This window comes from Pseudorasbora parva, chromosome 5 (genome assembly GCF_024679245.1).
Source record: "Pseudorasbora parva isolate DD20220531a chromosome 5, ASM2467924v1, whole genome shotgun sequence".
NCBI classification, from domain to species: domain Eukaryota; kingdom Metazoa; phylum Chordata; class Actinopteri; order Cypriniformes; family Gobionidae; genus Pseudorasbora; species Pseudorasbora parva.
Window position 1 is genome coordinate 9,150,558 of NC_090176.1, and position 26,654 is coordinate 9,177,211.

At 39.0% G+C, this 26,654-nt stretch overlaps 1 protein-coding gene across 1 annotated transcript in view; it reads left to right on the top strand.

Annotated features, from left to right (window-relative positions):
- Positions 1–25,874, top strand: part of LOC137075824 (zinc finger protein 721-like) — an 83,831-nt gene extending 57,957 nt beyond the window's left edge. The window contains exons 3-6 of the mRNA XM_067444777.1: positions 4,642–5,413; positions 7,005–7,084; positions 8,884–9,035; positions 22,166–25,874. Of these exons, the coding sequence (XP_067300878.1) occupies positions 4,642–5,413; positions 7,005–7,084; positions 8,884–9,035; positions 22,166–23,472 (2,311 nt within the window). The 3' untranslated portion in view covers positions 23,473–25,874. The remainder of the gene's footprint in view (positions 1–4,641; positions 5,414–7,004; positions 7,085–8,883; positions 9,036–22,165) is intronic.
- Positions 25,875–26,654: the final 780 nt, after the last annotated feature.

Below are 26,654 nucleotides of genomic sequence, written 5' to 3' on the forward strand. Positions count from 1 at the left end.
AAAAAAAGATTTGAAGAGACTGGAGACGTTTTTGACAAGCCCAGGTCAGGCAGACCCCGCAAGACAACTGCTCGAGAGGACCGTTTGTTGGCTCGAAAATCCAAGGCCAGCCCATTTTCCACTGCAGCAGAGCTCCACGAGACCTGGTCACCTGAAGTCCCTGTGTCAACCAGAACAGTTTGTCGGATTCTGTCTCGAAATGGCCTCCATGGTCGAATCAGTGCCCAGAAGCCAGCACTACACAAAAGACAATTGAAAAACCGTGTGGCATTTGCCAAGGCCCACAGCCTGCTAAAAGGATGGACGCTGGAAAAGTGGCAGAAGGTGGATTTTTCAGATGAATCTTCTGTTGAATTACACCACAGTCGCCGCAAATATTGCAGGAGACCTACTGGAGCCAGAATGGATCCGAGATTCACCCAGAAAACAGTGAAGTTTGGTGGCGGAAAAATCATGGTCTGGGGTTACATCCAGTATGGGGGTGTGCGAGAGATCTGCAGGGTGGAAGGCAACATCAATAGTCTAAAATACCAAGAAATCTTAGCTACCTCTTATATTCCCAACCATAAAAGGGGCCAAATTCTGCAGCAGGACGGTGCTCCATCGCATACTTCCATCTCCACATCAAAGTTCCTCAAGGCGAAGATCAAGATGCTCCTGGATTGGCCAGCCCATTCACCAGACATGAACATCATTGAGCATATGTGGGGTAGGATGAAAGAGGACGCATGGAAGACCGAAACAAAAGAATATTGATGAACTCTGGGAGGCATGCAAGACTGCTTTCTTAGCTATTCCTGATGACTTCATCAATAAATTGTATGAATCCTTGCCAAACCGCATGGATGCAGTCCTTCAAGCTCATGGAAGTCATACAAGATATTAAATTTGGATCTCACAGCACCGCAACTTAATTTGCTGACATATTTTTGTATTTGCAGTAAATTTGTTCAATTTCTGTATAGGCGACACAACTTTTGTCTTGCCAAAATTTGACCTTTCTGTCTTGATTAAATGATAAACATTTTTTCTGTGAACATTATTTATTTCAGTGCATTAAACATCATTTGGGAGGGTTTTAGCTTTTCATATGAGCTATTTCTAACACCAATTAATTAATTAAAAGTCAGGTTAATATCAGGTATTTCTAGAAAATAGATAAGCGACAAGACTTTTGTCAGGGACTGTATATGAGTTATCACAGTCTATGGTTATCACGCTAAAAACCTGGCTGTCATGAGTGACCGCCTCTGCCTGCTGATCGCTGGTTGACTGAAAGTGGGTGCTCGTCCGCTGGAACTCGCCCAATTTGGCAACACCGTGTGTGATTTGTGCTTTGAATCATTTGCAAGCGCAATGGATCACGTAGTAACCAATAGGGTGTTGGAATGGTAAATGTTTACACTTCTAATCCAACCACAATCAAATTCACTCTATCCGGATGACGCGATATATCTGCATAGTTTTTTTTAAACAATATGAAATGAAAGAGGAGTAACGAGGCTTTTTTTTAAAAGTAAGGAGTAGAAAGTACAGATAATTGCGTGAAAATGTAAGGAGTAGAAGTAAAAAGTAGGCAGAAAAATAATTACTCCAGTAAAGTATAGATACCCACAATTTTTACTTAAGCGAGGTAACGAAGTATTTGTACTTCGTTACTTGACACCTCTGGAAATCACAATATATGATTTTTTTAACTATTTATTTGTATGATACAGCGGCAAATAGGTTTTTGAACATCTGTCTATCAGCTAGGATTCTGACCCTCAAAGACCTGTTAGTCTGCCTTTAAAATGTCCACCTCCACTCCTTGTATTATCCTAACTTAGATGCACTTGTTTGAGGTCATTAGCTGCATAAAGACACCTGTCCACCCCATACAATCAGTAAGAATCCAACTACTAAAATGGCCAAGACCAAAAAGCTGTCCAAAGACACTAAAGACGAAATTGTACACCTCCACAAGGCTGGAAAGGGCTACGGGGAAATTGCCAAGCAGCTTGGTGAAAAAAGGTCCACTGTTGGAGCAATCATTAGAAAATGGAAGAAGCTAAACATGATTGTCAATCTCCCTCAGACTGGGGCTCCATGCAAGATCTCACCTTGTGGGGTCTCAGTGATCCTAAGAAAGGTGAGAAATCAGCCCAGAACTACACAGGAGGAGCTGGTCAATGACCTCAAAAGAGCTGGGACCACCATTTCCAAGGTTACTGTTGGTAATACACTAATACCTCATGGTTTGAAATCAGGCATGCCACAGAAGGTTCCCCTGCTTAAACCAGTACATGTCCAGGCCAGTCTAAAGTTTGCCAATGTCCGTTTGGATGATTCAGAGGAGTCATGGGAGAAAGTCATGTGGTCAGATGAGACCAAAATAGAACTTTTTGGTCATAATTCCACTAAACATTCTTGGAGGAAGAATAATGATGAGTACCATCCCAAGAACACCATCCCTACTGTGAAGCATGGGGGTGGTAGCATCATGCTTTGGGGGTGTTTTTCTGCACATGGGACAGGGCGACTGCATTGTATTAAGGAGAGGATGACCGGGGCCATGTATTGCGAGATTTTGGGGAACAACCTCCTTCCCTCGGTTAGAGCATTGAAGATGAGTCGAGGCTGGGTCTTACAACATGACAATGACCCGAAGCACACAGCCAGGATAACCAAGGAGTGGCTCTGTAAGAAGCAAATCAAGGTTCTGGCATGGCCTAGTCAGTCTCCAGACCTAAACCCAATAGCTTTTTTAAAAGTCTTTTGTGAGGTTCGTTCTGCGTTCAGTAAATATCAGTCTTGTTCTCTGTCTGATGCCGTGCGTTCGACTCAGCCATCTCACGTTCAATGTCCGTAATAGCTGATAATAATATACATTGTCATTTTAAATCTAGCTTTACAAGCTTTCTGAATATGCTAGTGCTCTTTTCTGTCATTGATAATTTACTTTAACTGCACCTGACAGAAGAATTTATTTTTTTCTGATTATTACACTTTACAACAAATAAATAGCTTATATAATACTATATTAGTCTTGGTGGCCATTAAGAGTTGCTATGGCTACAGTTAACACATTCCAGCTGCTGGAGAAAACAGCGTTGACATTTTTGATGCGGCAGACAAACTGTATGTAACATAATGATTGCGATTGGAAGTCATCACTTGTAAACACCAGATCGGTTTAGGTAACGTCTTATGTAAACAGTCCACTAAATCTTTCAATCGGAATGACAAAAAAAGTGTGCATGTAAACGTGGCTAGTGTCGCGCAAAAATGATTACTGTCCATCACTGACTTGGAGGAGCAGTCGCGCACAGTCCTACATCACCGGACTAATCTGCCTAATCTTCACGGTACTTTAGATTGCGGTGGAAAAGCAGACAGTTGCAGGTCTGAGGGGAGAAAAGTTCCTGTAAAAAAAGTTCCTGGTACAAATTGTTCCGGGTAACTTTGGTGGAAACGGGGCTTATGTCTCTCACAATGGACATGCACCTATGATGACAATTTCAGACCCCTCCATGATTTCCAAGTGGGAGAACTTGCAAAATAGCAGGGTGTTCAAATAATTATTTTTCTCACTGTAGGTTAAAATAATCAAGCAGCATTATGTTTACCTGATGTAAATAAAGTAATATGGTAAATATGTATAGACTCATTTCCATATGGAATAAAATGACATCCTTTATTTTGAGATATAATACAAGACAGAAAACCATTTTAACTATAAGTTGCATCTATATAGCTTCCTATTATTAAACAATTTTTTTTTAAATTATTACGATATTAATTTTGTATTATTAAATAAAATATGCATTTATTCTTATAATACCAAGCATATGACATTTAATTTACAGCAGACAATTATGTTATTGAGCACATGAGCAGCGTTCCCAGGTGCACAGGATCATAAAAATTGCTCCTCCACCATGTATAAATCGTCCGAATGCACAAGTTTTATCAATGAGGTGGCATGCAAATTTGCGGACTTCCACATGAGAAACAAAGACCGTCTGAATAGAGCTTCATTTGATCTTTTTCTACTGAATGGCTAACTACTGTTTCAAGTCACTTATCTAACATAAAACTAAATTAATCTGTTGGAGAAAAATTAAGCTGCTCTAATAATTTTTTTAAATTGGAATGGAATGGATGTTAAAGGACATCAAACACTGCAAACCAACTAAGGCTATAAAAAGTTGATTAAATATTTAAAGTAACGGCCATTTTTGAGTTGATCCTTGTGTCAGTGGTTGAAAGAGCTTTTTTTCAAGTTAGAGGCAGAACTGATGTGTGGAATCCAAAATTGACTTGACAGCCAGCTTAAGAGTATTTGGGACATGTCCCTTAAGAAATCAAATAATTAACAATTATCATTAAATTCTGAGATTACAGGTTTCACCTTTTTAAGTTGTTTAGTGAGTATATGATTTAGCATACATGTCTAAATGGCGTTAACTTGTTTTTGTTTCTTTTCACCCTAGACCTGATGGAGCTGAAAGATGAGAGTCGAGAACTGAATGAAATGGAAGAGAAAGATCAGAATGAGAAATGTAATGATTTGACAACTGGTGAAGAATCTTTTAGTTACTCACAGACTCATAAAACAGAAACTGGAGACCTCCAGATGACAGTTCACACTGGAGAGAGTCCTTTCACCTGCCAACAGTGTGGAAAGAGTTTCAGACGAAAAGAGAGCCTTAAAGTCCACTTGAACATCCACACGGGACAGAAGCCATTCATATGCCCTCAGTGTGGAATGAGTTTCAGACAAAAAGACAGCCTTACTGACCACTTGAAAGTCCACGCTGGAGAGAAGCCGTTCACATGCTCTCGGTGTGAAAAGAGATTTACACAGAAAAAAAACCTTAAAGTCCACATGAGAATTCACACTGGAGAGAAGCCTCACGCCTGCCAACACTGTGGGAAGAGCTTCACACTGAAAGCAAGTCTTAAGAATCACTTAAAAGTTCACACTGGAGAGAAGCCATTCACCTGCCAACACTGTGGGAAGAGGTTCACGATAAAAGGAAATCTTAATACTCACTTGCGAGTTCACACTGGCGAGAAGCCGTTCATATGCTCTCAGTGTGGAAAGAGTTTTAAACAGAAAAATGAACTCGATTCCCACAGGACATATCACACTGGAGAGAAGCCTTTCACCTGCAAACTGTGTGGGAAAGGCTACAGATATAAAGTATACCTTAATGATCATATGAGAATTCATGCTGGAGAGAAGCCTTTCACCTGCCCTCAGTGTGGAAAGAGCTTTACGGCTAGAGGAAGCCTTAAGATTCACATAAGGGTTCACACTGGAGAGAAGCCTTACAAGTGTCTTCAGTGTGAGAAGAGTTTCACATATCACACAGAGCTGAAACGTCATTTTAAAACTCATTCTGGAAAGAAACTGCCTTTTTCCTCTGTTTGACAACAGGTTTATTAAAAGGATGAATTTTTCCAATCATCTGCACATTCACTATGGAAAAAGACAATTAAATTAGTATCAATCAATGCAATAAAAACATCACACTCATGTACATTTGAGACTCTGTTTGTGTACCCTTACAAAAGGTTTATTCAAGTGTGCTATTAGTATACTTCACAAGCAAAGAAGCATAAACCAGCAAAAGAAGTCATGTAATCTAACGCAATCATTAAATATCATAAAAATAAATAACCAAATGTTACTTATTGATGCATTGAACCAATTAAGAGGAAACGACTGTTAATCTTTGGGGGTGTTGATAGACTCTGTACTCTGGCATGTCATTTATTTTATGAAACATACCCACATTCACGTGTTGATAAAAACAAAACAAAACGAAACAAAAACAAGAATGCATAATGCTAGCATAGAATATTTTTGTTGTTGTTTACAAGCAGAGCCTCTTTTCTTTCTTTTACTGTATGTTCAGATACAACAAACTATTCTGGTGGGCATTTTTTTTTAAATGATCAAAAAACCGTATAATATACTGTACTATGTGGAAATGAATAGGACTTTATTGTAGCTGAAGTGAATGACGATACGATTGCAAATGGACAAACAAGCGAACATGACACGAGCATATTCAAGCAAAAGCCAGCCTATATTAGTTCTGTAAAACAAAATAAAACCAACGTTACTCGCCTATCGAGAAGAAATAAAGCAACTTCTGCGTCCGATTGCAGGCCCTCTGCTCTTTGAGTTCTTTCCAGCGCTGGGAAGCTGATACTTCTTGCCTGATCATAAGCCTTCTTTTGTTCCACAGACATTTTGCATTTTTGTTTTTGATCTGCCATCTCTTGTCGCTCGGCTAATGTCTGTCGTGTGTTTTGTCTTTTGAGTAATTACGTGCACTGAGCGCTCTCTTCTCACCATCATTATTAGACACGCCTATTAATGGTGATTGGCTACAAGTTTGTTTTGGTACTCAGCTGAGACCCTTTTACTAAAGCATTTTTGAAATAGCTAATAAGTGTGTGTATACAAGGTTCTCAGATAAACATCATAATAATCATATATTTTATTTATAATGCACTTTTCATTCCAAAGAATCTCAAAGTGTTACAATGGAAAAGGAAAAACTACAAAAATTAATAAAAAGTAAAAATATAGAATAATAAAAACAATCAACACAAAAAAGCCTATCTGAATAGAAAAGTCTTCAGTTCTGCTTTAAACTGGTCCAGGCTTTGTACTGCTCTCACTGGGAAGGTGGTTCCAAAGCTGCGGTGTAGCTGAGCAGAAAGCTCGATATCCCATCACACACACACTCTCACACACACACATGGTACGAAGCCTGGTCATTTGAAGAAGCAGGTGGCCTGAAGATCTAAGGGTGCACGTGGAGGAGTTTCTATAGATATTGTGGTGCATGTCCGGTGAGACATTTATGTGTGAGCAGGAGGATTTTGAAATCGATCCGGGATTAAACAGGGAGCCAGTGCAATGAGTGTAGGATGGGAGTTATGTGATCATATTTACGGACTCTCATAAGGACTCTGGCAGCACTGTTCTGGATGTACTGTAGCTTTTGGATATTTCTGCCAGAAATCCCGCTGAAGAGTCCATTGCAGTAGTCCAGCCTGGTAGAGATAAAGGCATGAACAAGTTTCTCTGCATCTGGAAGGGTTAGAGGGGGAAAACGTTTGGAGATGTTTCGAAGGTGGTGGAAGGAAGTTTTACAAATGTGTTTAATGCGGCCATTGAAGGTCAGCTGTGGGTCAAACCGAACCCCTAGGTTTGTGACTGAGGAAGAGAAAGTGATGACCTGACCATCAAAGATGAGCTGGGATAAGGGAGAGGAGTGGATCTGATGAGGGGTGCCAACCAGTAGTGCCTCAGTTTTACTGGAGTTCAGCTGGAGGAAGTTACTTCCCATCCATGCCTTAATCTCCTCAAGACAAGTAGTGAGTGTTGTGGAGGCGGTCCAGGAGGATGGTGTATGGTTCACGGTGTCAAATGCCGCTGTTAGGTCGAGGAGAATGAGCAGTTATGGTGATCCTAAATCAGCGTTTATAAGAAGGTAATTTGTCACCCTGAGCAGAGCTATTTAGGTGCTGTGGGCCGAGCAAAAGCCTGATTGAAAAATCTCAAATAGGTTGTTATTTTTTAGATGGTTGTGGAGCTGAGAGGTTACCTTCTCTAGAACCTTTGACAGGAAAGTGAGGTTGGAGATCGGCCTGTAATTTGCCAGGACCTCCGGGTCTAGGGTTGGTTTCTTGAGTATTGGATGGATGACAACAGCTTTAAGGGTAAGAGGGACGAAGCCAGTTTTGAGAGAGATTAACAAACTGAGTGATGATTGGAATTTTCATTTTAAAGATATTTCTAAAAAATATATATATATATTTTTTTTTAGAAAATACACTACATTACAATTATGTGTTACAATTATGTGAGTATTGTGGGAATATGACGGTATTATACATTTTATATATTTAAAGATGGTAAAACATTTTTAGTATATTTGCAATATAGGTTTGAAAGTGGAATATATGTGAAATACAATAAAGTATACTTTTTTCACCAGGGATCAGTGGAGTTGATAGCTTTGGGAATCTGCTATTTATCCTTTGAAACATTTATCTCATCATTTAAATGTGTTTTCTGTATGTGAATTTCTATTTCGTGTGAATGGGACTTTTATTTTGGTGTGGCGATATGACGTTATAAGGTGGCGCCGCGCATCTGCATCTGTGATTCTGCTGAAGAAAGGTTTGTGTTTAATAATTTAAAGTGTTTAAATTAATATAACCCATTAAGACAGTTTCATAGAGAACTTTTAAACATTTTTTTTAACTCAGCATGATAATGTTTTTAATTAACAGTAACGAACAGTAACACTAACAGTAACGAATTAATCACTAACAGTAATTACTGGCCAGAGAGCAAACAGCGGTTTATAATGAACTGACTCACAATATAAAGAGCGAAATGGGAGGCACAGAGGTGCCTCTCATTTCGCTCTTTATATTGTGAGTCAGTTCATCATAAACCGCTGTTTGCTCTCTGGCCAGTAATGATAGAGAAACGGAGCTTTTCGAAACCTATTCAGATTCAACTGAATCAATGATTCAGAGTCACCTGCAGTTCACCAAAGTAAGTGAACAAGAACAACAACACAAACATGTGTAATGACAAATTCTACAAATCAACTGACAATGTTCCATTAAATATAATCATGTCAAACATACGTGCCTAAATATGAGTTGTCTGTATAATCTGTGTTCCTTTATTCATTTGTAGTGTTTTTAGTCTCAGCCGGTCATTTAAGTCAATAAACTCTCACTCTGAGTCTCCCTTACTAGTGCGCTGACTACTGAACTAGAGCTGATTGAGACGTACCAAGAGATTTAGTTTGGATGTGTTTTTCTTTCTGTTCATTATTCTCATCTTAAACATGACAGAGTGTCCAAACACACAGAAAAACTCCTGGTGAAGCGACTGAGATCCACGTTACGCACTGTTATAAAGATGGCGTTTATTAAAGAGGAGAGTGAAGACGTGAAGATTGAAGAAATATTCAGAGTCAAACATGAAGATACTGAGGATCAAACAGGTTGGTTTTTATTCTCCCAAGTCTTTCTTCACTCATTCTGCCTCATACTTCTCTTTATCTTTATTGATGTGACATTGATTTATGAACTTGTGAAAAAAATCAATGATGAGACACATTAAATGAGATTAAACAAAAAGAAATGTATATTTTATCAAACCCAATATCAAATGAATTTTAACTGAATTAAAAACAAAGAAAATCAATATTTATTTAGCAAATCCTGAAATGTGAGTGATTATTTGTTGTCTAGAATAGATTTGTTTCTGTCATCCTCAAAATCACTTCATCAAATCAGGGTTTGTAACTTTCCAGGCATACAGACTAAAACACCTTTACTTCTCAAAATAATAAAATCTTTGTGTGTGAACGCACACAGTGCTTACGTCTACTGTATTTCCATGAGTTCACACTTGCATATAATTTATAGAGAATAAATTTAAATGCATATTTGGCGGGCTGACCAGGGGAAGGGCTTCGAACTTGGAATTTGGCCCAAACTCAGAGGAGGGCTGGTGCTGATAAACTGTCAACAAGCAGAGGTAAGATTGCTCTATACGTATATACCTCTTATTGTTGATTGGCTGAGTGCTCTCCACTTGTGTCAATTATCTGAACATGCTTCTCCCGAAACTTGTTAATATAACATCACGTGAAAACTCGACTTGCAGGGTGGCCTTAACATATCTTAAAATGTCTTAAATTCAGATTCAATAGGTCTTAAATAATTTTGGTCAGGTTACCGGGAAAATTTCTCCAATCTGACGGGCAGACACAGTGACTTATCATTGGACAAACCGCAGATTTCCCACCTGTGTAACATTAGCATCGTCATCAGAGAGAAGTGGCAGAGTCCAGTCGAACCAGGGGCGTAACTACAGCTAATGTTTGCTGAACAGCCTCAGAACTAGTTTAAATGGGTTCATGCAAGTTTACATAAATGGCAGCGTCATGTTATGAGAATGATTCTTCTGATTTCATTACATTCAGTGATAGATAATGGCTAGTGCATTTCTGGTATCAGCTGTTGTTGAGGCTCGTGCTTTCTGACTGAGAAACTTTCATGGAGAAATAAAATGTGCGTAACGACAAAAATGAAGAAATTCACAGAAGCAGCATACTGAGGTAAATTCAACATGTTTAGTTTATTACTAATATATATCCCTATAATTTAATAATATACAGTGGCAAGGGAGCTATTTTGCTGAGTATTTTCATGAGTCCACGTTACATTGATTTTAGGTAAACAAACAATTAATTAAGTTACTTACATTTTAAACAAAATATCTACTGTTTTGTTCAGTTTCATCAACGAAAATAGTTCCAAACAAAAATGACAGCAGAATTAAGCTATATTCCAGTAGCGTACCGTAGGGTTTCAGTCAGGGCCTTCACTATCACTAACCACCCCACCCCCCCACCCCCCAAAGTATACGCGAGACAAAAAGGCAATTTGGCTATTCATTGATGATACCACTGCACTCACGTGTCACCGTTTAGGCAAATGGTGAAATTAATCAAAATCAGCTCACTGGCACAAATACTCTTAAACAAACAAAAACACGGACCAACAAGAACATCAAAATAAACCGAAAAAACACAGCTTGTTAGCTAACATTACCGGCTTGACATCAGGATCGATTATTCACACTCAGCCCGTCATCCGCAGCGGCCATAGTCCATTTCACATATAACGCTCACAACCCGCGAAAAGTTCAAACGGCTGATGACATCAGTGGGGGGTAGCGCACCGACACATCGCTGGGCCTCTGGCCTACACATCAAAATTTGATTGGCTGATGACCCACATCAATCAAAGTTAGGGTCCAATGGAAAATAGCAGCTTCAATGGAAGGCTAGCTATTCTTCTAGTGCTGGTCCTTGGAGCCCTCGGAGCTGTGATGCGTTTAGATGATGACATATGGAAAATACAGCTCAGCCTCAACCTCAGGGGGTGGGGGTGGAGGGTGGAGGTTTTTTCTTAGTTACAAAATCAAGCCTGACCCGAACCCGAGGCTGTTCATTAAAGGTGCCCTAGAATGAAAAATGTAATTAACCTTGCCATAGTGAAATAATGAGAGTTCAGTACATGGACATCACATACTGTGATATTCAAACACCATTGCCTCCTACATGAAAAATACCACGGAAAAATAAGTGATTCTCATCGGGACTGCAGGTAAACAAGCGACACTCGAGGATAGCAAAAACAGCAGCTCTCATGGGCACATATCTTTTGTGTCCTTCTTTTCTACCCTTCCCACAGATAAAAAATTTAAGTCATCTTTGATGTTTATAATCGGATACCACAACAATTTAATTCAAGATCGTTCGTTTGTTTGGCCCATTTCAATCAAGCTTCGCTCAGCGTCTTAAACTGAAGAAAGTGGCAATTACAACTGTATTCCTGTAAGCAGTAAGTAGCGATTTATCCACTTATTGACTGTTTAAACAATTTCTGATTAAGTTGAAAGTTTCTTAGAGAGACCGCATTATCTAGATAATGCAAGACGCTAGTACAGTAACAATAGGAAACACCAAGTACCATACAAAACTTAATAGTGTGTCTAATTACAAAGGTTAATATTTTTTTGTATTACAAAATACAACCGTGGATACGTTGCTTACAGATCGTTCACTCGATCCTTCTAGCAAACGTCACCTTTTCCACCATGTAAGTTAAATCGATAGTCATATGACAAGGCTATTCATTTTGTAAAAATATATATATATTTATATTTTTGAAAACTTAAGTATGATGTTTTTGCATGCTTGTATTTCAGAGTACATCACGGTCACTGCGTAGCCAACATTGTGACTAATGTTATATAAACATGCAGTATCTTTGACGAAAAAAGACATTAAAAGAGTCTAAATCACTGGTTTTGGTTTTGTCTGAGGGAAGGAAGAGCATTCTTGCTTGCGGTTGCCAGACTTCAATCATTTCAATCCCCCAATCAGAGCTTTTCTGTGAAAAGAACACATATACTATCCTGTGTTTTACCTAAACATGTACAATAATAAACTTTATTTTATATAGCGCCTTTAAATGTTACATCTCAAAGCACTTTACATAGAAATACACATAACATTACAGGCATTAAAAAATAAAAAATAAAAAGACAGCAACAAAGTAGACAAATGAATCACATAAAAGCTATCCTAAAATAATATGTTTTGAGTGATGATTTAAAAACACTAAGGGATTCTGCATTCCTAATCTCAGAGGGCAGGGAATTCCACAACTTAGGAGCCACAGTAGAAAAAGCCCGATCACCCATAGTTTTCAACCGTGCTGTTTGGACAGTTAAAAGACCAGCTTCAGAGGAGCGTAAAGCACGTGTTGGTGTATAGAGAGTTAAAAGCTCACACAAATAATTAGGGGCCAAATTATTCAAGGCCTTATACGTGAGCATTAAAATTTTAAAATCAATACGAAAACTAACAGGAAGCCAGTGCAATTTTTGCAGGATAGGAGTAATGTGCTCCCTTGCACTGGTCCTAGTTAGAATTCTAGCAGCTGAATTTTGTACCAACTGTAATTTATTCAGTGTAGCTTTAGAAACTCCAGCCAGCAATGCGTTACAATAATCAATGCGTGAAAAAACAAAAGTGTTGATTAACTTTTCTGCCACAGAGAAGGTCAACATGGGACGTAATTTTGCAATGTTTTTTAGATGAAAAAATGATGTTTTGACTGTGTTACGAACCTGATGGTCAAATGTTAAGTTGGCATCAAATATCACCCCCAGATTTTTCAGTTTAGTTTGAAATTGTAAAGCAGAGCCATCCACACTTAAGGTTATGGACTCTACTTTACGCAACTGATGAGGTGAACCAATTAACATTACTTCAGTTTTGTCACTGTTTAGACAGAGAAAATTTTCAGAAATCCACAATCTGGCAACCATATGCACGCGAGCTCTCTCTCGTGCACAGATGATCTGAAAACACCAATAAACAAGTAGGCTGCATTTCATCAATCTCCATTTGAGATGTTCTGCTTAAAGTGTCATTCAGTCATTCTGTGATCTGTCAGGACGGTCAGAATTCACGGGCCGCTTTGCTCAACAACTGAACTGCAGCGTGCGGTGAGCTGCTGAAATAAGCCAATCAGAGCAGAGGGCAACATTAATATTCATGACTTTTCCAAATAAGGCAAAAACAGAGCATTACATCCTAGGGACAATTTATAGGGTTGTAAATGGGTCTGTAAAACTGTATCTGAACAGTTTTTGCCCTTAAATAAGCCACACACCTCTATGTAGATATCAGAGAACAATTTAACATATTGTTTCAACTAATTCAAGGGCACCTTTAAACATTAGCCTGAACCCTACCCGAGTAGCAGACCTCTACTTCAAAGTGACTGTCCCGGGAACCCCCTGCAACCCACCTCCACTGGTAGATTCCAGGCTCTCCAACCCCTCGGCTGGGGTTCAGAGATGAGGGACTGATACTTACCTAGCTTGCATTCATGTGCCTTCTTCTCAGAGTACCGTCAACTCTATTAGGGCCACCTGCCTTGTTGCTTGGGACCAGAGCATGATATCTGGTTGGAGGCTGGTGACGGCAATCTCCTCTGGAAACTTGAGTTACCTTCTGAGATCAACTTTCATCTCCCAGTCCTCTGCCATACCAGGGATCCCTAAACAACCGTCCTCCTTGCCTGCCTTCTCACCAGGCCTGAGGAAGCCAATAAAGCAGGGACCTTTGTCTTGGGCCTTGGTTCTTTTCCGCTTTCTTTCCTTTTCCAGTCCATTGGCCAGTTGCGTCAGCACCTGGTCATGGTGCCACCTGAACCTCCCTTCAATCAGGCCTGCCCGACAGGACAACAGAATGTGCTCCAAGTTTGCTGGTCTCTTGCACTGCGCACAGGAGGGATCCTCTGTGGGTCTCCATCTTTGGAGGTTTTTGGCACGTCGTACAATGAGATAAGGAGGAACTTTATCCGATGTCCTTCCAACTAAAGGATCTTCCTTGGACACTTTCCTACCTCTTCCAGCTGCCTTGCTTTTTCATGGATATTGCCCTGTCTACTCTCCTTCTCCACAGCCTGAATCTCTTTCTACACCATTCCTTTCCGGTCCTTTGCCCTTATCTCCTTCCAGCTTCTTCGGGTGATGACTCCAAGTCAAGTCAACTTAACTTTATTTATATAGCGCTTTTACAATGACGATTGGTTCAAAGCTTCAATATGTAAAATAGGACAATATTGCAAAAAAATTGATTCGGTTGTACAGCCAAGGCCCAGCCTCCCCTGAGTAACCGTGCCCATGATGTCTGCATGTTGTAAGTGCTCCTCCGCTTCCCTCAGCGCTCCGCTGGCCTTCCACTTCCGTCACATCTTCACTACGATGTACTACGGCGGTCAGGCAACATCATGGCCTCTACTGTTGTCAATGAGCACAAGCAGTGGACACAGGAGCCTTGGAAGGATACAGTGTTGATAGCCCCATACCTTGTATTTCCAGACAGGCCACTCCTCTCCAGGGTTTTCAGCCATCCTTCAGCTTGGTTGAGCATCTCCTTCACGCTTGCTCAGTCAGGTCGGCTCTGTACTACTTCCCTAAGCTCTTTACTGGCTTCTCTGTGACTGTTGGGATGTATCTTCACTGATCTTAAATTGGTAGCATTCCTGGACACGACCCCGCTTCAGGACCAAGCTTCTCGATTTTGAGGGTTTGAACTCCATCCTAGCTGCTGTAGTAAGCTCTATCAAATCTTCCAAGAGCCCTCCGGGACTGACCTTGCCGTGATTGTCAAGTTGTCCATAAGGACCCTGACTAGGACCTGATGGACTCCACTCGACAGCTAAACTCCCCATCTGGGCTTCTCCACTGACTTGACGAAGAGTTTCACCTCAGCTGTGAACAGAATCACAGAGATAGTACATCCAGTCACCATCCTGACCTCCATTCTCTGCCAGTTGGTGGTAAAGTCACCAGAGGTTAAGCGCGTCTTGAAGTGCCTGAAGTGCAGTGAGGAAAATAAGTATTTAAACACCCTGCTATTTTGCAAGTTGGAGATGGAAGTTGCAATGGGGGAAAGAATAACTGTCTGTGGCTCCAAGGCAGACTCTTGAGAGAAGACATAAAAAAGATATTAAAATAAAGTAAATGCATTAATCTGCACTGCAATTGTACCGAATAAATAGACATCACCCTTTTAGTATCATCATTTGTATAGTCCTCCCAATAAGTAGTATTGGGTGATTTTGACCATATATTAAAGGGTATAATTTAATCATATTTTGAAAAAAGCAGAATCCCCCCAATACATTCACAAATACCTCTGACAATTATTTTGGCTGTTGAGATATGTAACAAATATACTGTCATTAGTATGAACACACTGGTACAGCAGAATATACAATTGGTAATTTCATGAACCGATTTCGTCCTTGGTTCTGCCTCAACCACAATAATGATGTTGCCACTATGAGGTAAATAAAAACATTGCATTTATAACAAGTGTTTGGAAAAGCAACTTTTTAAACAATGTTGTTTGTTTGTTACTTGCCCTAAATAGTAACAACTAGCTAGTTATTTCACTAATTAGTACTTCAACATTACTCACTTTAAATAATGCCCTTTAACTATCTTATACTGATGTCTTCATATTATTGTACAGAAATCATCACTAATCAGCATCACACAGACTTAAGTAAGTCTTAAAGTAATCTGTTGTATATCGAACTACTTACATCCAGCATTTATTATAACTAAACTGAGCTTGTGGCGAATACATGACAGAATACATAGAAATATGCCTTCAGTTGATTTTGAGAATTATATTTAACTACAAAATTTTACAAACCTCTCCTCTGAAAAGCATCGATAAGTTTACGACACTGTAGGGATGTCAAGATGTCGTTGACGTCAACTTTCTTCACATAACTCAGATCTGATACTTCTTCAACTCCAACAACTAAAAGCAGGCGCTCAACCAGAAATTTCAATCGGTCTTCATCCAACTTTGGGAGTGCTGCCATGATTGTGTCCACAATTGTGACAGGTATTGTAACACCTGCAAAATTAGACACAAATAGACTGATGAAGGGCAACCACTGAAACACCATACAAGTCATACATTGGTAGAAGGTAGTAGTCAACTAGACTGTCCATGTCCACACAGATATAGTCCCCCTGTAGAGTCAGATAATGAACACCAACATCAACCAGTAAAACAGACTGGTGCTTCTCCACAATCAGGTGAATTCTGCTTTGATTGAGTAAAATCCATTACATTTTCCCAAACATAATTGCACTGTCACTGTCTGCCACTGGCATAACTAGCCCCTTAGAATATTTAGTATTCTTGGACACTACAGCAGACAACCCTGTAGTGTTTTTTCTATTGGCCAATGTCCTGCTGACCGCCTGCTGAATCCCATGAATCCCATAATAATAAACATTTATTTGTATAACACTTTTCATACATGAAATGCAACTCAAAGTGCTTCCCAAGCGTAAAACAAATAATAGAAATACAAGTTCACACAAAGACAGTAACCAACAGACAAGTACAAAATATAAAATAATTTGCAATATATCAACTCGGTATCAGTAAAAAAAAACCTTTACATCATATTATTATCCTGATAAGCAACTTTAAAGAGATATGTCTTAACCCGCTTTTTAAAAATATAAATGATTGAAGACTCTTTCACTTCATTAGGTAGAAAATTCCAAATTTTTGGAGCATAGTGGCTAAAAGAAGAACCACCAAATAGTTTATAAACTACTGTATATTGTGACAAAAGATTAGCAGTAGAGGACCTCAAACAACGATTTGGAACATATTTTGACAGACAGTCTGAAATGTATAGGGGTGCCAGATTATGCAGTGTTTTATAAACAAATAAAAGAATCTTAAAGTCAATCCTTTGATGAACTAGTAACCAATGAAATTCAAATAAAACCGGTGAAATATACTCTCTCCTCTTTAATTTCATTAGTACTCTGGCAGCTGCATTTTGTATCAGTTATAGCTTTGCTGTAGAGCCCTTAGGTAAGCCAGTATAAATAGCCATACAATAATCAAGATGAGAGAAGATAAAAGTATGGATTAGTTTTTTAGCATCATCCAGGGTTAAAAAAGGACGAATCTTAGCAATATTTCTCAGATGATAAAAGCTTGTTTTTCTCACTTGATTAATATGATACTTAATACTCAGTTCACAGTCTAAAATAAGAGTTTTTTTTTACTTTATTTAGAGTTTGTACGGCTAGGGTACCCAGTCCAGCTTCTATCCTCTCCCGCTCTTGTTTTAGGCCAACAATAAGAATTTCAGTTTATTCTTCATTTAGTTTAAAAAAAATTGTGTTCATCCACTTTACAATGCTAGTCAGGCAATCAGACAGCCTCTCTAAAACAACAGTTTCTCTGAACTCAACTGAAATATATAACTGTATATCATCAGCATAAAAATGATAGTTCATATCATGATTCTGAATTATACTACCCAGAGGTAGCATGTACAATGAAAATAAGACAGGCCCAAGGATTGATCCTTGTGGTACACCATGCAATATTTCATGTGTCTTTGATATACAGTCACCTAGATTAACTAAAAAGTTCCTTCCTGTAATATAAGTTTAAAAATGTAAAACATTACCAGAGACCTACAAGCTTTTCCAGTCTGTTTAACTGAATGCAATGATCTACCGTGTCAAATACAGCATTTAGATCCAATAGGATTAAAATTGAAGCATACCTTTATCTGTATTTAATCTCAGATCATTTACTGCTTCTAGTAATGATGTTTCGGCCTTGCCTGAAACCTGACTGATATTTCTCCCAAATATTATATTCATCTAAAAATTGATTAAGCTGTTGCAATACAAATTTTTCTAAAATGCTACTGAAAAATAATATGTTAGAAATTGGCCTATAGTTTTTAAAGGGTTAGTGCACCCAAAAATGAAATTTATGTCATTAATGACCTAATGTCGTTCCACACCCTTAAGACCTCCGTTCATCATCGGAACACAGTTTAAAATATTTTATATTTTAGTCCCAGAGCATATGCAGTCAATGCCCACTTTACCGTCCATGTCCAGAAAGGGAATAAAAACATTATCACAGTAGTCCATATGTGACATCAGTTGGTTGATTAGAATCTCTTGAAGCATCATAAATACATTTTGGTCCAAAAATCTAAAAAACTGTGAATTTATTCAGCATTGTCTTCTCTTCCGCGTTCCTCCAAAAAGATTCAACGGACATTTGACAACTAGCGTAATGCGTCGCTTCGTTGCTCTGATTAGTTGTAGGTCTAGCCAATTGATGTCTTTTCTGGTTCGGTTGAAACACGCCCCGTAATCACAGCCCAATGGAGCAGTATCAGACTGATATTCTGACTAGAATTGATTATGACCATGTCAGGCTAAGCTTCATCAGCTCCTAGATAGATTTTAGTGGGCTCAATGTAGTTAAAAGACTTCTTGAAAAATTATTTCCTTCTTTGATTAGATTTCATGGGCCCTTTGTGGCACTCTTTAAAGAGATCTTCCTTTGACAAATCCTCTAGTATCGGACTAATTTCACTGTCCTGCAGGTCCAACATGGTTAACTTCTCATGAACCTTTGAGAGTACACACTTCATTCCAGAGTTGTGTGTCTCTTGAAATTTCTCTATGATTGTTTGAATAGTAATAGCAGAAAGGAGCATTTTAGCTTGCATTTTAAGATAAAAGAGAGCTAAAATGTTCAAAAACTGACTTTGGTCAGGCACAGCATCCTGCTCTGCATCTTACACACTAAGCACAGCTTCAGGGAACATTTCATCAGGCAATGTGGACTTCTGATTTTGCTGGCTGTCAGGTGCAGTGTGACTACTATTTTCTTAGTATGACAATTTATGGGTTCTGCTCAAGTGAGAGGAAAAGATTGACCTAACGTCTCAGTTACGTATGGTAACCCTCATTCCCTGAAGGAGGGAATGGAGACGTATGTTGGTAATTTTACCTCGTGACCACACTGAAACTCGACAGAAACAAAGTAAAACTCACAAAACATCTAGATTTGTCTTTCCACCGTTCCAACAATCACCAGGTCTGGTTTGATCGAAATAAACCTGGTAATTCACCGAGTTACCGAGTTTTAAAATGCCAGGACATGCAGTGGGAAACAGCGGGTGACAGATAGACATGAAATAAGTTGGTGTTTATATATGCTGTTTATATATATATAATATATGCTGTTTCATGCATACTAAGCTTTTTAGACTGCTAAAGACTTGAATTCCCATCCTAAACATAGACAAAGTTTCAAAAACTAATGTTGGATGTTTAATGGAGTATTTGCCCAAACTTGCTTCTTGAGATTGGATACAGATACTATGTCTCCTTCAACAACAGTAAAGTGCTTCGGAAGTTTTTTGAGAATTGGCAGAATCTGCCCACATGTGGGGTTCTTTTCATTGGAAAACAAAGCGTGGAAGTGTAACTGGTGGTAACGTGGAAGCCTTACTGAAGTCTTCATCACTCAACCGGGCAAGTCTGTGTGTGACAATTAGGATACATTTTATAATATAAAACGAATAGTTATTCTTGCTTACACCTTTTATTTTTAATTATCTAACATTAGACTCTCACTTGACTGAAACTTGAGCTGCTTAGTTTTTTATTCATCTTGTGTATTTTTGGTGCTGTATAAATACATTGAGTAGGATACCCAGATTTTCCTCTATCCTATCTAGACTAGTTCTACCTGTCCCTCTCCATATTCTTTCTCAGCCGTTGATCCAAGCTGGCTGCTTGAATTGCAGGGTATTGCTCTTGGAATCTCTCCATCATAAGAGAGAGAGAGAGTTCCATCGAGTTCTCACATCAAGTGTGAGTGAGTGTTGTGGCAGCTCTGACACAAACAATAAAATCACAAATACAGAGAAACAAATTATATTATATCAAATCATACAACATTTATGTGATTTAGTTAAATTTCGACATCAGCTATTGTTGTACTATGTTAAAAAATTGAATGCATGCAAAATTTACATTACTAAAAAAGGCATTTTAATTATATAGCATTGACAGTGGTCAAATTAAACAAATTCAGTGATTCTTATAAAGGAGATCTTGCTTCTCTTGCAGAACAACCTTCGCCATCGTGGACCTCTTCATCCACGTGATAATGGAACAGATCTTTGCAGTCCACTGAGTCACTGCAGACAGGGAGTAGACTCTGTGCTGCAAGATTGAGTGTGTGAGCAAAGCAGCCAAATTTCACAAACTTTAAGTCTTTTTATGGCTATGTCCATATTTGCTGCATTATCCACAGTAGCAGCCACTACTTTTTCAAAAATGCCCTATTGTTTCAGGATGTCACCTATCTCCTCTGCCACAGCATGTCCAGTCTGGACTGTGTAGACCGCTTTGGTTTGCAGCACTTTTTGCTTAATTTTTCCCTCCACTAAATAGTGTGCTGTGGCAGGTATAGGTAGTGGTCTTGAGCAATGCTAGTCCAAGAGTCACAGGTTAGGGCAACAGAGTGGACAAATTAGCAAACTCAGAGATTACATTGGATTTTTCTATATTGTACCAAGTTGGGATTAACTGGTTTTGCTAAATAGTCTCTGGTAGGGGGGGTGTATTTTGAGTTGATTAAACGGATCATATCCCTGTGAATAAAACAACGCATAACGATAGGACCTAACATTAACTGAAGCAAGAGTTCTACCTTAACTCAGTCTTTTTGTTAACGTTAATGGTTACCTGAAAGTTAGAGATTCTACATCAGAGAAGGGAGGCAGTCTTTTCACCACATATGCGGTAACTTTTCTGTGGCACTCTTCCACTTTCTTTGCTACAAAAGTTAATGGAGTATCATGCAGAGTCTCCACTGGTTTAGCAATAGCATAAGCGTTAGCAGCAGTCATATTATGACTGCTACTAGCGTGGGAAATTTGCGTAACGCTACATTCATCTACGAGGGAAAAAAATATTTTCAGTAACGTTGTTCACCACAATTAGCAGTTTGGTCAAGGGCTTTGGTATTACAGTCAAACACTTACCCGATTGTGTTGAGGTAATGTTGGATAGCGCAGGGTTGCCCGAGGAGGACGAGACGGTGATCCTTCGCAGCACGTTAAATACGCTACACTCCTTAATTTGCACACCATGCAGGCAGAGGTGTTTGGTCATATTGGTACTGCACTCTCCCATGCCGACCCAGGCTTTGTTAAAGTAAAATAAAGCCACGCTTTTGAGCGCCGCTTACTGTGCTCCATGGCTGCAACAGAACAAGCGGTCATGGCAAGCACTTCCGTAAATACGGTGGCCACCATGGAAACCGAAACTTGCACGTTTGGAACTGATGATCGGAATCGGAAACAAATTTTCTAAACTATTCCAATGGCATCGTTATTTTTTTAACGGGTTCCAAGTTGGATCCGGTTCTCGATGCCTAACCCTAGCGCGCAGGGTCTTTTTTGTAGGTATTGGACTGTTGAATGCGTCTACAAAATTTTCATACTCATACATGAAACGCAGTGTGAATGCCACTTAATTTAAATTTTTTAGGTGGCGCTATCGAACCATTTTGCCACGCCTAATTCTGAAACCCATATCAGACGTATATTTTCATCACTTCTGATGCGTGTGCAAAGTTTCATGAGATTTTATGCGTGTTTAAGCCCTCAAAAATGTAATTAATTTGGGAGAAGAATGATGGGTTGAGTAATTACAAAAGGGCCCTCACACCTCAAGCCCCAAATATCTGACTTCCTGTTGAACAGAGCTAATGACTGTAAATTAGAAAGTTGTCCGGCTCAAAGAGAACAATATATACAGTTTGTGTATTTATCACAAATACAGAGATTGTGTACAATTTGTTCTCGCAGCCCTGGGAGCAAGAACTTTTTTCTCTGTTCTTGCGGAGTATGTTGTAGCCTTGATTCTTTGTTCATGTTCTGAGGTTTTAAACTCAAATGTCTGCCTAGCTTCCTGGATGAGTTTCGACCAATTAGGTATCATCTTTGGTTCAGAGGTGACTGTTTCTCCATCTCACACCATAAATTACAGGTCATCTTTTGTCTCTTAGCTTCCTTCTTTAAGCAGAGAGTACAGTTTAGACATGTCTATATGTCTTAATGGTGTTAACTTATTTTTTGTTTCTTTTCACTCTAGACCTGATGGAGCTGAAAGAGGAGAGTCAAGAACTGAATGAAATTGAAGAGAAAGATCAGTATGAGAAATCTTTTGGTTACTCACAAACTCATAAAACAGAAACTGGAGAGAGTCCTTTCACCTGCCAACAGTGTGGAAAGAGTTTCAAACGAAAAGAGAACCTTAAAGTCCACTTAAGAGTTCACACTGGAGAAAAGCATCACGCCTGCGAACACTGTGGGAAGAGCTTCAAGCTGAAAGGAAATCTTAAGACTCACATGAGAGTTCACACTGGAGAGAAGCCTTTCACATGCTTTCAGTGTGGAAAGAGTTTCAGTACAAAAGTCCTTAAAGTCCACTTGAAAGTCCACGCTGGAGAGAAGCCATTCAGATGCCTTCAGTGTGGAAAGAGATTTACACAGAAAAAAAACCTTATTGCCCACATGAGAGTTCACACTGGAGAGAAGCCTCACGCCTGCCAACACTGTGGGAAGAGTTTCTCACTGAAAGCAAGTCTTAAAACTCACATGACAGTTCACACTGGAGAGAAGCCGTTCATATGCTCTCAGTGTGGAAACAGTTTTAAACAAAAAAGAGAACTCGATTCCCACAGGACATATCACACTGGAGAGAAGCCTTTCACCTGCAAACTGTGTGGGAAGAGCTACAAAAATAAAAAATACCTTAATGAACACATGAGTATTCACACTGGAGAGAACTGTGTTATATGTCATCACTGTAGTAAGAGTTTCACAAACAAAGCAAACCTTAATTATCATATGAGGATTCACACTGGAGAGAAGCCTCACAACTGCCGACACTGTGGGAAGAGCTTCACACTTAAAGGAAATCTTAAGATTCACATGAGAGTTCACACTGGAGAGAAGCCTCACACCTGCCAACACTGTGGGAAGAGCTTCACACTAAAAGGAAATCTTAAGACTCACATGACATGCCACACTGGAGAGAAGCCTTTTACCTGCAAACTGTGTGGGAAGAGCTACAGAAATAAAACATACCTTAATGCACACATGAGGATTCACACTGGAGAGAACAGTGTTATATGCCATCACTGTAGTAAGACTTTCTCAAACAAAGCAAACCTTAATCATCATATGGGGATTCACACTGGAGAGAAGCCTTTCACCTGCCCTCAGTGTGGAAAGAGCTTCCGGATGAAAGGAAGCCTTAAGATTCACATAAGGGTTCACACTGGAGAGAAGCCTTACAAGTGTCTTCAGTGTGAGAAGAGTTTCACATATCACACAGACCTGAAACGGCATTTACAAACACATTCTGGAAAGAAACTGCCATTTTCTTCAGTTTGACAAGAGGTTTAGAAAAAGGAAAAAATTCAATACATTTGGGACCAATGCAATAAAAATATTACAGTCATGTAAATGTCAGTAATTCTGAATTACTGTGGTATGAATAAGCATGACACCTGTTGTTAATGAGTTTGTGCCTTTGGCCCAACTACTTTGTTAATAATTTAATTACATTAAAAATAATTATTGTTTTGATCAGATGCCTGGGAAACCAGCCAGTGGAAGTGAAGATAACCTATCATCAAAGTCATTAGTGCTACAAAGGAACAGATGATTAAAGGCAAAAATATAGCAGTTCCAACAGAAAAGGTTTGGGCAGATTTAAGCCCAAAACTAAATAACAAAGTTTAACCAAAATACTTTTACACCAGGGATGTCTAACCCTGGTCCTGGAGGACTACCGCTCTGCAGATTTTCGCTCCAGCCTGAATCAAACACACCTGAAACTGCTAATCATTGTGTTTAGGGCTACTGGATAACTCCAAGCAGGTGTGTTGGAGCAGGGTTGGAACTGAAAGCTGCAGGAACAGAGTCAGACAACCCCGCTTTACACCATTGTCAAAAAAAATTAAGTATCACGTGATGTTGATGATAAGTACCCATATACTGGCAAAGCAAAGTGCAAGTTATCAGGGGGTGTGTCACATGTGTCTAAAGAACTCTGAGAAGGCTGAAAACCAGCACATGTATGGTGAGCAGGTGAGGCTTACAAAATGATGGACGCTGGCGATCCAGAATCTAGCCTCCTACCTAATCTGGCAACATGAAGAAAAGCCAAACAAGAGATGGGTGACAAAGAACTTGGATACAAAGACCTAATCATGTCATAGCATCTAATAAAATAGAGTGTACCCCACAATGTAAAAATTCATGACATAGGCCTTGATAGGTTTTTTGTTTTGTTTGTTTTTTGCCATTACTGGACGCCATCTCAGATTAATGAAATCCAAGTGTTTTTTGAGTTTTGATGCAACAGTACAGTTGTGAAAAGACTGAGAAGAACTTGTGGCAACTCTGAGCAGTTCTTCCTGTATCAAGGAGCTTTGTGTTCACAGGAAGACCATGTTCCAGTAGTGCAAATGGTATCAGAGAGCCACAAAATCAATTCTATTGCTAACTAGCTCAAAGATGACCATTTAACAGGTGACCGGAATCGATGAGAGACTCCATACAGATCTGAAAACATGGGTCACAGAAATCGGTGAAGAATGTAGGAGGAAAGCGGCATATCGTGATGACAGAAGACAATCTACATTTCCTTTCAGAGTTTGTCCCAAACATCATAAGAATGGAATGCTACCTATCTCTTTGGATAGCGGTGATGGTTCCTCGCTTCAAAAGTGTACAGAATACTGCAACACTGCAAATGTAGAGGCTGGATTTAAAAACATAAAACATGGTCTCTTCAAACATGTAAGCCTTTCCATCCAAACTGACCATTTTATCTACGCCACCTTGAGTTTCTTGAGGGAAACATGAGGCTGTCCTCCGCACCGGTGAAGAGAACAGAGCACATTGAGACAAAGAATCAGAAGACAAAAACTGCCCATAATGAGCAGGACACAGAGGTTAAGCAACAATCAGTGGAGAAAGAACCTGTTGAAAACTGGAAAGGCCTCTGTTTTCCTCCAACAATGTGACCATCCTACCTGAACCCTTGCTCTGAGTGACTGCATGCGGACATAAACCTTAAAAAAGAACAACAAAAAAATATGTCTTGAAAAATGGCAACTATTTGATTGTAAGAGTAAATAATTACTATATATATGGCAGTTCACAGTGTAGTTGAGTTAACACGGTTCTCATCTGGCATGCCTCCGGCCTGGTCTGAAAGAAGAGTGAAGCACTAACAGCTTGTCTATAGTAGGCTATTATATGCACCTTTAATTTTATAATATTATTTTCAAATAAACTATTATATTATTATTATTTAAAGTTAGCATCCCATGGAGTCTGTTCCTCGTACGTGGCTAACTCGGTTAGCTGGATTTGACTGTTGATGAATTGGCATGATCTTGTATTGTTTGGTTCTCCAAAGCTCATCCTGGACTTGCTGTCATATCAACAGGTCCATAAACTTAAACCTGCTCAGGAGCAGCTTATTTCATCTAAACAGGATTAGATTGCATTTTAAGGTGATACTTAAAATCCGTCCCAGCCACTGCTACTTTATTACAAAAGTTCATTACTGAACCAGGGGCAATAATCAATGGAAGAAAAAAAAAAATAATATAAAAGTTTATTTGAAAATAATGGTATAATGCTGTGTAAGGTGCATATAATACTATGGACACAGTCACTTGACAGAGAGATTTTTTTGTGTGTGGAATAATTACTTTATAGTTGTACTGGAGGTTTACACACATGTTGTGCATTTATCTGAGCCCTGCATTAATGCAACCCAATCACATGTAAATGCGTATAAATAGTACGAGTGTGCATATGATACGCACTTTATGGCGTGTATATGACACGTTCTTGGGTAGGATTAGGGCGGTGGGGTGGGGGGTTTGTACGTATAATACGCCATAAAGTGTGTATAATAGGCACGCGAAAAACAGCGTAGCATAGGCACACCAAAATGAGTTTTGCCGTATACATTCTAAGACATTGCACACTCGTACTATTTATACGCATTTTCGTGAGATGGATATTATGGGAGTGGCTTGATGCAGAGCAAGAGATGATGATAATTTGATCTTGACCCTTAAGAAACTTTGATTAATACTGTCATGTAACAAATCTGCTTCAAATTGAACTTTTAAAATGGTTTGGTCGGTTGGCTGTCTCCTTATAAAGGTCCAGAAATCGTGTTTTTTCTTTTTTTAAATTGTTTTTTTGTCCAGAAATGCATTGTCCAGGTGGCTTTTTTAATTATATGTTTGTTTGTTTTTAATTATATGATGTATATGATCTTTCTTAATTATAAGATATAAACATATATCTTAAATATAAGATACATGATGGTCACAAGAAATAACAAATGCCAACAAGATATTATGGAGGTGATAGTTCACCCAAAAATGAAAATCATTTAATTACCCGAGTTGTTCGAAAACTGTATGAGTTTCTAACACAAGTGTGTTATTATCCAGAACAAGCAATAAGTATACACACACACACACACAAAAATATAAAAATAAATAATAATAATAATAATAACTGTCATGTTTGTTAACTTT